Source organism: Grampus griseus (genome assembly GCF_964374135.1).
Source record: "Grampus griseus genome assembly, chromosome: 3".
Lineage (NCBI taxonomy): Eukaryota > Metazoa > Chordata > Mammalia > Artiodactyla > Delphinidae > Grampus > Grampus griseus.
The window spans coordinates 126,547,056-126,560,395 of record NC_139019.1 but is presented as its reverse complement, the minus strand read 5'-3'; the positions used below and the strand labels follow the sequence as shown (position 1 = coordinate 126,560,395).

Genomic DNA, 13,340 nt, shown 5'->3' with positions numbered 1-13,340 from the left:
AGCTCACCTCCCACCTCTGGGGCTTCTCTTGGGGCCAGTCTTCCAGGAGTTCGTCAAGATGACCAACTATGACGTGGAGCACACCATCAAGAAGGGGATGTCCGGGGATGTCCGAGATGTGTTTGTGGCCATTGGTAACTGGTGGGGACCAAGGGAAGGGGCTGGGGGGCACAGGGAACATGGCCAGATTCACTGGATGAGTGTGGCCTCTATAGTTTCCTAAGCTACTAGTACTGGAAAATAAGCACTGCCACTCCTTGGGCTCTGCCTGTGTGTGATTGGCAGGATAACACAAGAACGTGTTCTGGGTTGCAGGGCAGGGTGAGGAAACAGTGCTCTCTGGGGAGGTGGCTGGGAGGGTGATGGCCAGGCTGGGTAGGGGGTGCAGTGTCCTGCAGGACTTGGGTATGTACACACACACACACACACACACACACACACACACACACACACACTTACCTTTCCCTCCTCCCAGCACCTGGATCTCTTTGGTTACTCTCTTATTGTGTAATTTGAGTTCTTACCTTTGAAGAAGTCTTTCCCCTTTTGGATCTCAATTTCTCCATGTGTATAAACGGATGAGTAGATATGAGCAAAAGTCAAACTTGTTTTTCTTAGTATTAGTGATTAGCAGCGTCTTATTTATGACTACAAAATGCATTGTATTGACGCACATTTTTTTTTCATCTTACCTGGAGGTGTCAGTGGAAGGTTTTCACATAATTGCCTTCAATTACAGGATGCATCTTGATTTCAGGGACTTCAAATTCGAAGAAAAGGTGTTTTAGAACAGATGGAGCAGAGGTGTTATTGTTGTGATGTTATTATTTAACTTTCAGTGGGTCTTTACCACCTGGGAACAATACCTAGGAGGCAGAATAGCATAGTGAATCCAGGTAGAGTCCCAGCGGTGCCACTTACTATCTGTACAGTTACATCCATTGGCAAGTCACAGAAACCCCATGCCTCAGTTTTCCTCCTCTGTAAAGTGGATGTGATCATAGTACACAGATTTAAATGAGTTAATTATACAACACTTAAAAGCATTGCCCCCTGGCACATAGAATGCACTGGATGAAGGTTAGCTTCTATTATTATTTCCTGCCAGGCACTGTGTGAAGCCAGTTGCACACAGCTTTGGTTGAATCCTTACGAGGTGCTTTTATCTGCTTATTTTACAAAGTGGGACACTGAGGTTCAGAAAGGTTACATGTCACTGGTGGAGGCAGGACTCACACCAGAGGCCGCCCGAGCCCAAAGCTCACGCTAGGATTAATCACCAGAGTAATTGGTCTATGGAGACACGTCTAGACCTCTTTTTCCTCGTGTTTCTCCCTCTGTCCTCTCTCCTCCCACCTAGACCATGTGTATGCGCGTGTGCACGAGTGTGCGTACCGACACACCACTCCACCTCATTCCATCCCACGGCAGGCCCCGGGGTCCTCAGAGGCAGGTGGCGGGCTTCAGGTTCTGGGGAAGGTTTTCGGGGACGGTTGCAGAGGATGGACGTTCCTGCCCAGTCTGTTCCTTAACCACACTGACTGAGCCCCAGGCTCCCAGTCAGGGCAGGCTCCTTGGGGGAGGTGATGGGACTGGGGATGTGGATTCGGGAGGTAAAGTAGTGGAAGGCAGACAGCAGACTTCTCCTTACCAGGAGGACAGAGGCACAAAGGAATTCACAGAATGTTCAGAGAATGGGCAACAGAGGCAGTGAGAGAGCAGAGGCAGGCAGGAGCTTTGATTTTCAGGCCAAGGAGCTTAGGGTTTGTCTGGGAGGTGGTAGGGAGCTACATAAGGACCTGGGAAGGTGGGTATGTAATGTGATCTTTCCCACGGTTCCCGAGCCTGCTGCAGGGGAGGGTACAGGCCTGTCTCCTGCATGACTGTGCCCTTGGGATGCACAGCTCCAGTCTCTCGCCCCCTGCCTTCCTGATAGAGATACTTTTATATCCCGAGTCATTCTGGCTTTCTGGTCCTGGCGTCTGATTCCTCCTCCTTAAGCTATCTGAGACACCCTCCCGCCCCCGTGAGCTCTGGAGCCTTGAAATCCAGCAGCTGCTGAGGACTAGAGACCCCCAGGCCTTGCGAAAGTGTGGGAGGTTGCTAGGCAGGCAGTATCTGGGGTAGGGATGGGGGCTGCCAGTGGGGCAAGAGTGGGCAACGCTCAGCCCTAGAGATTGGCACCGTGCCCTAAATTATACTGACAGACGTTCTTTGGCATATTTCAATCAGTAGTTCTCAAACATTAGGCTGCACCAGAATGGAGGGACCAACCATCTGGGTTTGTGCTAAAACCAGCAATGTCCCAGGAAAAGTGGGATGAGTTGGCCACCCACCGTCCGAGTTGCAGATTCAGCACATCTCGGATGGGGCATGAGAATGTGCATTTCTACCAAGCTCCCAGATGATGCGGATGCCTTCCAGGAACTATACTTTGAGAACTTCTGCTTGAAATATTTCTTGAATCTGGGTCTCTAGGGTAGAGCCCCAAACCTGAGTTTTAAACAAGTTCTTCTTTGATTCTGATGCCCTTACGAGTTTGAGGCCCTGTACCTTGGGTTCACGAGTGGTTTCTTCCCTTTGAGTCCTCTACTAGCCTTAGTTAGCTGCAAGCACCTTAGCAGGAAGCGAGTTGCAACCCAGTGAGAGCCAGGTCTAGGGATGAGACAGAGGAGGCAGCGTCAGGAAGAGGGAGTGAAAGTGTCAGGCCCTGGATATGACCCTGGCGTTGGCAACGATCCTGGGCCCAGGTTGCGGATAGAGGAGATGCTACTTCTCTAGCAGCAGTAGCAGCCCATGGTCTGGGCACATCTCCTCTGACCAAGTTCCCTGCATCTCTTTCCTCTTCCTACCAGTTCAAAGTGTCAAGAATAAGCCTCTCTTCTTTGCCGACAAACTTTACAAATCTATGAAGGTAAGAAGACTTGTCTGTTCGTTTCCCTTCGAGCACTTCTGCCCCCACAAACACAGATGTGCGCCATCCCCTGGATCAGGAATTGTGTTTGTTTCCGCCCATTTGATAGGTATCGGCATCTGCCTCGTGCCTGGTTCTAGGAGAGTAGTCCTCAACCAGGGTTTACGTTGCCCCCCGGGCAACATGTGACGATGTTCAGACTCATTTTGGTTGTCACAACTTGGGGAGTGTTGCTTTTTGCATCTGGTGGGTAGAGACCAGGGACGCTGCTGAACATCCTACAAAGTACAGGACAGATCCCCGCAACAAAGAACGATCTGGTCCCAGGCGCCAAGGTTGAGAAACTTATTCTGGGGACTCAGGGCTGAAAAGGACAGTCTCTGCCCCTTGGAGCTCACATTCTAGCAGATGACACAGTGTCTCCTATGACCAACGATCACGAAAGGAAGCAAGTGCTCAGCTCTGGGACTAGCCCTGGCTTCCTGAAAACCCAAGCCACTCTGGCCACCCTCTCAGCCCAGCAAGTGGAGTCTCAGCTGCTGACAGAGCCTGCGCAGGCAGTCTGGTGGGAGTGAGCCTGAGAGCCCTGTCAGCCTGCTGTCCACAAACATGACAGCCGTCTCTTGAGCCCCCGCCGTGTGCCGGCTCTGATTCCTCAGCTGGTGTTCAGAGCTCCTTGGGGAGCAGAGGTGGGCCTTGGCTGCCCATGTATTCCGTGTCCTGTGTCTGCTCCTTGGGCCCTGTATTAGTTTCCCAGGGCTGCTGTCCCAAATTCAATGACAACAGAAATGTATTCTTTAACGATTCTAGAGGCCGGAAGTCCAAAATGAAGGTGTTGGTAGGACTGGTTCCTTTTGGAGGCCTTGAGGGGGAAACTCTCCCATGCCTTTCTCCTAGCTTCGGGTGGGCGTCTGGAATCCTGGTGTTTCCTGACTTAAGCATGAGTCCCTGCAGTCTCTGCCTTTATCTGTGTGTATGTCCATGTGTCCTCTTCCTGTAAGGACACCAGTCATTGGATCTAGGGCTCACCCAAATGCAGTATAACCTCAACTAATTACATGTGCTAAGACCCTATATCCATATTAGATAACCTTGTAAGGTTCTAGGTGGACATGAATTTGGGGGGCACACTATTCAACTCATACAGGCTGTTCTTGCCTCTGTTTGGCCAGTCCTGGCACAGGGGAGTTTGAGTCAGGACTGTTTGTGGAAGAGAGGGGCAGGATGTCCCACCCTGGTTTTGGAGGGAAAAGGGAGAGAGGCAGAGGGACACCCATGAGTTCCTGCCTGACCTAACCCCATTTCTCCTCCTGCCCTGTGTTTCTCCCTGTCGCCTGGCTCCACCAGGGTGCTGGCACAGAGGAGAAGACCCTCACCAGGATCATGGTCTCCCGGAGTGAGATCGACCTGCTCAACATCCGGCGGGAGTTCATTGAGAAATATGACAAGTCTCTCCACCAAGCCATTGAGGTGAGGGGCGGGGTGAGAGGTCAGTGGGGGAGCGGTGAGTGTCAGATGCTTGAACATAGATTAGAAGTCCTTTTTATTCCCAGAATGTTACCTCTTAGAACAGTCAAGACGTTGCTAAATGAGAGGAGACCTGCCTCACTCTTTATACCAAAATAGATTTCAGATGGATGGATCAAAGGCTTATAAAGATTTCCAAATAAAACAAGAGTCTTGGGGCTTCCCTGGTGGCGCGGTGGTTGAGAATCCGCCTGCCAATGCAGGGGACACGGGTTCGTGCCCCGGTCAGGGAAGATCCCACATGCCACGGAGCGGCTGGGCCCGTGAGCCATGGCCGCGGAGCTTGCGCGTCCGGAGGCTGTGCTCCGCAATGGGAGAGGCCACAACAGTGAGAGGCCCCAACAGTGAGAGGCCCACGTACCGCAAAAAAAAGAGCCTTTTTTTTTTGGCTTTTTAAAAGCAATTTTATTGAAGTGTAATTTAAGTATCATAAATTTTATGAAATTTACTCGTTTAAGGGCATCAGTAATTTTTAGTAAAGTTAATGAGTTGTACAGCCTTCACCACAATCCAGTGTTAGAACACTTTCATCACCCCACTGATGTCCCTTGTACCTGTTTACCTATTTCCACCCCCAGCCCTAGGCAACCTACAAGTGACTTTCTGTCTCTATGGATTTGCCTTTTCTGATTATCTCATGTAAGTGGAATCATGTAATATGTGATTTTTTGCATCTGACTTTTTTCATTTATGAAGCCCATTTCTTTGATTTTGGGGACTGACCAAAATCTTAAAGTTTGATGCTATACTTGGTTGACAAGACCATGAGGAAGCTCACAGGCAGTCTCATACAGACTTGGTGTAAATGTAACTTGGTAGCAAATCTTCATTATTTTTTTCTTCCAGTTTTATTGAGATATAATTGACATATAGCATTATATAAGTTTAAGGTGTACAGCATGATGATTTGACTTAGATACATCATGGAGTGCTTATCACAATAACTTTAGTGAACATCCATCATCTTGTATAGATGCAAAATTAAAGAAATAGTAAATTTTTTTGTGTGTGTGATGAGAACTCTTAGGATTTACTCTCTTAACTTTTATATGTAACATACAGCAGTGTTAATTATATTTATCATGTTGTACATTACATTCCTAATACTTATTTGTCTTATAGTTTGTGCCTTTTGACCGCCTTCATCCAGTTGCCCCTCCCCCACCCCCTACCTCTGGTAAACACAAATCTGATCTCTGTTTCTATGAGTTTGTTTGTATGTTTGTTTGTTTTTGAAGTATAATTGACCTACAGCACTAGGTTAGTTCCTGTTATACAACATAGTGATTTTTTTCTATGCATTTCAGAATGATCACCATGATAAGTCTAGTTACAACGTGTCACCATACAAAGATAGTAGTTGTTGACTATACTCCCCACGCTGTACATTTCATACCCATGACCCACTTATTTTGCAACTGGAAGCTTGTGCCTCTAATCTCCCTCACCTTTTTCTTTCCTCCCCCTACCAGCTCTCCTCTGGCAACCACCTATTTGCTCTCTGTATCTATGACTCTGTTTCTTTTTTTCTTATGTTTGTTCATTTATTTTGTTTGTTAGATTCCGAGTATAAGTGAAACCATACAGCATTTCTCTTTCTTACTTATTTCACTTAGCATATGTTCTAAGTGAACATATGGCAAAGATTTCATTTTTTATGGCTGAGTAATATTCCATTGTATGTATATACCACATCTTCTTTATCCATTCATCAATTGATGGGCACTTGGGTTGCTTCCATATCTTAGCTATTGTGAATAATGCTGCTCTGAACATAGGAATGCATATATCTTTTCTAATTAATATTTTTGTTTTCTTTGGATAAATACCCAGGATTGAAATTGCTGAGTCATATGGTAGTTCTATTTTCAATTTTTTTTTTCACATGACAATTAAAAATATGGTGACTTTATTTCTATCTTCTTACAGTCCCCAGTATCACATCTGGTAAGAATCTTCATATCTGTAACACAAAAATATCTCAAGAAAGCATGTTACAAGACAGTATATATAAGCAACAGTTTGGCAGAATTCTAGTTCATATCCCCCACCCCCAAAAAAATTTTTTTAATTCAAAAATGACAGTTAACTTTATCTAACATATGTTCTACTTACTACTTAAAATACCATGCTCTAGTTAAATAATTCATCAACAACACTGTATACAAATAAAATATTACACAGAATATATTTAAGAAAATGTTTTGGTATTTGATCTGAACAATAAATAAAAACACAGGCACTTCTACACTGAGACAGGAAAGCAGTCACTACTCAGGATAATAATTTTGTATAAGCAACACGTAACCATATGGCAAGAATAGAATTCTGCAGTTTTAAACTGACAAACCACTGATAAAAAGGTCTGCCACTTCAGTCTTTTCACTTAAAGTTCAAAAGTTACATATGCTTTCCTGGTTCACAATGAAAAATCAAAAACACAATATGGTTGTCAGGGTCAATTCAGTCTTCAGTTTGAAGATTATGGAATCATACTCATTATTTTCAAATACTGAAAAAGAGAGAACTATCACACCACCACCCAGCAAACCAAATACAAGATAGTTAAGCTTCCTCCTTATTATGACCATAAGACCATAACAAGATAAACTGGATGAATGTCACACAGTGATTCCCATTTTGCAAAACTGGTTGATTAGATTAACACAAGGAAATGTTGCGGTGGCAGGAAATTTTGAAAGAAGTCAAATTTTTCTAGACAATTTTTAAAAATTCATCCAAATTTCATGAAAATGTTATTCCACTCCACAGAAAGCACTGAGTCATATATAACAATGTCTTTGTAGCCTATACGTTTATGAATACCTAAATCACAGAGAGTTCACTCATTATAATGGGAAATAGGGTTATCATCATATGAGAGCAAAACAAAAATAAAACAAAGATAACACGATCAAATTCCAGAAACATGATTTCAGATGACAAGGGGGACAAGTTAGAAAACAATGACCACTAGCCAGCAGGAAGGGTCAGAACCATTCGTCCTGTCATATCCTACATAAACATTAGTGTCTTCTGCTTTCCCTCTTCAGAAAATACTACACTGAAAGGTTTAGAGACCCTCATATGGATACTACTCATAAAGGCAATTTTGATGGTTTTACATAGAAATTACCTCTAATGTGAGAGAACATCACATGGGAACTATTCGAGATACATCTTTCTATGCAAAATTTAGTTTGTACATAATTTAACAACTTAAATAAGCATTTTGCAACCGAGACCAAATATCAATCATCTCTTGAGGTTTTCTACTATGTACCAACATCAAATCTACTTAGGAACGAATGTTATTCCTGTTTTACTCTTCTATATCAAATGTCCTGAAGCCTTTGTGTTTCTCTGGAATGAGGCCAAGTTTCTGAAGGCACATTCCAGTATAAACAGCATCGATGGGGTAGAGAAGGACCTAGCCAGTTACATTGTATAGCCTCAGAGCCAGGTGGCTAGAGTAGAGGAATCCCCCTCCCCCTGCATAAGGTGGGTAGACGCCAGTGTAAAGAACTTCCAGGACGTAGTACTTCAGTTTCTCATCCTGACGGGGTCCAGCATTGGGAATCACATCACCTATAAACAAATCTTTGGCTTTGTTCTTGGATAAGCTATTCAAGTGATTCAGGATGTGACGGGTGTTCACAAAAACATCATCATCGCCCTTGAACACGAACTCAGCATTTGGGCAGGAAGTGCTCACCCACCTGAGAAGGAGTACTTCTTTCAGAGATAAATTGAAGAAGGTGTCTCTGTAGTTCCACATAAGAATGCCTTGGTGCTTCTCACTCTCGAATTTCAGCACATCTGAAAGGTCAGGATGGTTGTCCCCTGCAGGGGTCTGGCCCAGTAAGAAGACTCGCACCACTGTTTGGTTCCCCACGTTGGTTTCTTTGCCCCAAGATTCCCAAATCGCTTGCCTTCTATCGAAATGTGAAGTAAGGGACTTAATCGCCAGCAATGAGAAGGGCTGCTTTGCGTACTTACCTGGTTGATCTCTAAGCAGTGAATAATTTCAACATCTCAAATACAACAGAAAGTCTTTAAATCTGTCTGGCAAACTGTCGAAACCTGAAACTACTGACGTGACCCTCAGGTTAGGTTCACCATAATTCAGATGGCTTATGTTGGAAAATCCTTACGCTTCCCCTGTCTGGTTGGCTAACATGTTCAAAATGGGATTGTACCTCCTGTTCAGCTTTTCTTGTTCCCTGTTCCAATATGCCTTGGGAGGGTCAGATATCTTCCAGAGCTTTTCTTTGGGTATTATTACTTCCCCTCCCCATTTTTTTCTTGGCTACTGCTTTTGGAGACTGCCACAATCAAATAAATGAAGACATTTACCATCATACAGAACTGGTTAAATAAATTACAGTGTATCCATATGACAGAGTACAGTACAGCCATGAAAAAGCATGAGGAGGTTCTATGTGCTGATTTGGGATCTTCTCTAAGTCAAAAATTATGGCCCAGAATAGTATGAATGCTCTGCAGAAAAGGGACATTATACATATATACATATTTGTATATGCATATGGAAAAGCATTGCTAGAAGATCACACAAGTAAATACAACAGTGGCTGCCTCTTGATTTAGGAAGTTAGGGTTTGGGGTAGGAGGGAGACTTATTGTATAATCCTTTGATTTGAATTGTTTACAACAATGATTTTTTTTTAAGAGGCAAGTTCCTCTTTTTTTATATATAACTTTATTTATTTACTTATTTTGGCTGCGTTGGGTCTTTGTTGCTGCCCTTGGGCTTTCTCTAGTTGTGGCAAACGGGGGCTACTCTTCGTTGTGGTGTGGTGGCTTCTCTTGTGGAGCACGGGCTCCAGGCACACAGGCTTTAGTAGTTGTGGCACGTGGGTTCAGTAGTTGCGGCTCGCAGGCTCTAGAGTGCAGGCTCAGTTGTTGTGGCCACGGGCTTCGTTGCTCCGTGGCATGCGGGATCTTCCCGGACCAGGGCTCGAACCCGTGTCCCATGCATTGGCAGGTGGATTCTTAACCACTGCGCCACCAGGGAAGTCCTAATATATTACTTTTAATCATATATCAAAAATTACAGAAACAAAAAATATAAAAATGACAGGAACCCTCTAAAAGGAGGGAGAAAGTCTGCTCCCTCCCCCCCATAGCCCTGTCGTATGCCAGACAATACAACATAAATCCAATGATGGTCACATAAATTCTTGCAAGGGCCTGTTACCCAGTAAGTGCTCAATAATGTTTGTTCAAATAAGGAATTCCGTAACACAGGGATCCCCAATCCTGGGCCGCGGAACAGTACCGGTCCGCGGGCTCTTAGGAACCGGGCCGCACAGCAGGAGGTGAGTGGTGGGCGAGCAAGTGAAACTTCACCTGTCACTCCCCATCGCTCGCATTCCCGCTGAACCATCCCCCTCCCCTCACCCCCCACCATGGTTCGTGGGAAAATTGTCTTCCACGAAACTGGTCCCCGGTGCCAAAAAGTTTGGGGACCACTGCTGTAACACTTGTGTTAATGGCCGTGGGGGGAGGGTTAGCAGGGTGCAAGGCAGCCATGGGAGGAGACAAGAATAGAGGCAGGAACGCTTCACAGAGGAGGGGGCATCTGACGGCAGACAGGATTTGGGGGCAGTGTGGAGGGCGTGCTGGGTGGAGCAATGGTAGGTATGTAGGTAGTAAGATGACCAAGATGCTCCCGGAAGGAAGCGGGGAGGTGAAGCCACAGAGCTTCATGAGGGTCAGACCACACAAGACCTTGAAGCCAGGCCTAGAGCTTGGACATTTTCCTGAGGTTGATGGGGAGCCACGGAAGGGACATGGTCACATTTACGTACTAGGGAGACATCCAGGCTGCCAGCGGCTGGGAGCAGGGGGCCTTGAGGTCATCAAGATTGTTTCACTCACTCTGCTCTCCCTCTGTCCCTGCCAGGGCGACACCTCCGGTCACTTCCTGAAGGCCTTGCTGGCTCTCTGTGGAGGCAAGGATTAGGACCGCCGGCGTTGGCGGGCACCTCTGCTAAGAAGTGGTCATCCCCCCGCCACGACCCAGCCTGATGCTCCAGCTTCAGAGACTAAAGAAGGGACAGGGGTGGGGGGAGGGGCCAGGGTGGGCTCTTGTCTTCAACTGGGGTTTAGGAAAAGCTCCCACTCCCACTAGCCAGTAAGGGCGCGGCACGGTCACTCCTACTCACGTCTGAGTGGCTGAAGAACCGTAGCCATTGATCCCGTCCACCTCCTCTCCCCATCTTCCTCCTCCTGCCTTCCCAGCTTCCGTCCGTTGTCACAGTCCCTGCCCTGGTTTGGGCTCTGTCGAAGCCAAAAACATTCTGAGGCTCTGAATGTGAAGCGAGTGATGTGTGTGCTTTGCATGGTGGGGTGTGGTGGCAGGTGCCAGTTCTGGGGGCGGTGGGCGAGGAAGAAATATCTTCGGGCCAACTGACAATCCTCCCACCGTTTCACCACCACCTCTGTCCCGGTTATTGTGCTAGACCACTGAACCAGGAGTCCAAATACCTGTGTTCAAATTTGTATCCGCCACACACTTGCCTTATGACCTTGCACCAGTCTCTTTCCCTCCCTGAGTCTCCTTGCTCTTGGCTACAAAATGAGAGAGTTCAACAAAAAGATCTTGGCTTTCTAACATTGACATTCTAGGATGTGCCTCCAAATCATTCCCTTTCCATTTCTTCTCTCTTTAAATAAAAAGAGACATACAGACACATAAATACATTTCCAAGAGGGATCTGTGGTTTTGACCTAGAACCTGCAAGCCCAGATTGTTGCCATTAGAGCTGAGGTGTTAACCTGCCCAGGAGTGACTTTCTATCTTCCCATCCCTTCCTGGGAATCCCAAATGAGGGTCTGAGCTCAGGTCAGCCTGGGAAGGCTGGCGCAGCCGGGTCTGGGTCTCGGGTCCGCTCTCCTCCCTCTGCCACCAGAATGTTTCTCTGTGCACGCTTCATCCATGACATCCGAGCCCAGACTTCCTCTTTTGAACTCTTCAGGGGCACCAGATGTGATCGTGATCTGGGGAGGCCTGTGGAGAGCTTCCAGTTTGTGAAGATCAGTGGTCAACGGGAGGTCAGCTGCACTTTCTCCATCTCCCTTCCCCCAGCTCTGCTTCTGCTCTGGGACTCAGATCTAAAGTTATCTAGCGACCACGGACTTACAGTTATCCAGTGACCATGGCATGTGGGTGCCTACTGGCTGGAGGGCTCTGCTCCCTGGCCCGGCTGACCTGCCCTCTCCTGCAGTTCAGCGTGTGTTTGTTGTAGCTGCTGAGGAGGGAATGGTGTGGGGACATTGGGAAATGTGCTGCGTCTGGTCTTTTTTCTTTTCTTTTTTTCTTATTTATTTATGTTTTTGGCTGCTTTGTGCGTGGCATGTGGGATCTTAGTTCCCCGACCAGGAATCAAACCCGTGTCCCCTGGCAGTGGAAGCACAGTCTTAACCACTAGACCGCCAGGGAAGTCCCGAGTCTGGTCTTGTGTGACCTTGGACCAGCCCCTGCCCTCACTGGGCCTCAGTGACTCCATTTGTACAGTGAGGGGTTGGACCTAACAGTCTCGAAGAGCCCTGTCTTCATCTCTGACGTAATGAGTCTGAAAGTCAGGCAGTTTACCTTGTGTCTTTCCCACTTCCTTCCCTCTACCACCCTGTGAGCCCAAACCCCCATGAGGGTCAGCTGCGAGCTTGTTTGACGCTTTGCCCAACTTAATTGAACTGTTACCGAAGATAAATTAACACAGTGGTTCAGAGCTGTGGAGTCAGACCTTTGCCACTAACTGACTGTGACCATGTTATCTCTGTGACCCTCAGTTTCCTCGTTTGTAAGACAGGTCCCATTCCTACCTGTGGCACAGCCTTTGTGGGGTAAATGAAATGATTCGTAGAAGTTTGGGGCCATCTGGCTCGGAGTCAGCTGCCAGCACTACCTTCCCTGAGCCAGGCCCCATTGTAGAAGCCGGGAGGTGGCCCCCAAGACGCTTCCTTGAGCTTTGTTTTCAAAAAGTCATCAGCCGCGCATCACAGAGGCATCAGAAGACAAATATGGAAGCGCCTTAAAAGTATGCACCGAGGGGGGGGCTTCCCTCGTGGCGCAGTGGTTGAGAGTCCACCTGCCAATGCAGGAGACACGGGTTCGTGCCCCAGTCCGGGAAGATCCCACAAAAAAAAAGAAAGTATGCACCGAGGGGGGACTTTGCTGCTCCCATGGTTAAGACTCCATGCTCCCAATGCAGGGGTCACGGGTTTTGATCCCTGGTCGGGAAACTGAGATTCCCCTCATGCCACACAGCGCAGCCAAAAAAAATAAATAAAACCTCCGAGGGAAAAATAGGCTGGGGATGGAAAGGAAAGAGTGATGGAATCTGAGGCCATGGGAAGACCTCATGAGGCTGAGGGGAATACACAAGTGGAAAAACCAGGAATTTCTAGAATTCCTGGAAAGCAGGAAGAAGGATAGCTCAAAGGGAGCACTGGCCGTGTACCGGACACCACACTAATCCCTCAACATGCAGTTTTCACTTGTTAACTTGAATTTTCAGTTAAGGTATGTGCATTCTGGGATAGGTCAGCAGTAGGAGGGAGACCCTCAGCGTTTTGAGGGGAGGTAGATGAGATTCGAAATGGGAGTTTGCATCCACTTAGAGGACCTTGTAAGTCAGGATTTTATCTCATAACCCAGGGGGAGCCTTTGGAGCTTCTTGGCCGGGGAAGGTAAGCCTCTGAATTTAAGCAAAGACTATGAAGGGAGGGTGGCCAGTTGGGAGGCTACTACAACAGTTGCGCTAAGTCCCAGGTACCTGCAGAGCAAACCCTGCTTTTTTCTTGGAGCTGTGGCAGAGGAGGGAGTAACGACTGTTCTGAATCCAAGGCACCTCATTCGTTCATTCATCCATCC

At 47.0% G+C, this 13,340-nt stretch overlaps 1 protein-coding gene and 1 pseudogene across 3 annotated transcripts in view; one reads left to right on the top strand and one right to left on the bottom strand.

Annotated features, from left to right (window-relative positions):
• The window catches only part of ANXA6 (annexin A6), a 52,404-nt gene extending 41,232 nt beyond the window's left edge, over positions 1-11,172 (top strand). For both annotated transcript variants that reach the window (XM_082651228.1, XM_082651227.1), the window contains 4 exons: positions 39-134; positions 2,856-2,914; positions 4,262-4,384; positions 10,368-11,172. In XM_082651228.1, coding sequence (XP_082507354.1) covers positions 39-134; positions 2,856-2,914; positions 4,262-4,384; positions 10,368-10,427 — 338 coding nt within the window. In that variant the 3' untranslated portion in view covers positions 10,428-11,172. The remainder of the gene's footprint in view (positions 1-38; positions 135-2,855; positions 2,915-4,261; positions 4,385-10,367) is intronic.
• LOC309821253 (N-acetyllactosaminide beta-1,3-N-acetylglucosaminyltransferase 2-like) lies at positions 7,398-8,881 on the bottom strand (annotated as a pseudogene). Its single transcript has one exon. The product of its transcript is annotated as an N-acetyllactosaminide beta-1,3-N-acetylglucosaminyltransferase 2-like (transcript).
• Positions 11,173-13,340: the final 2,168 nt, after the last annotated feature.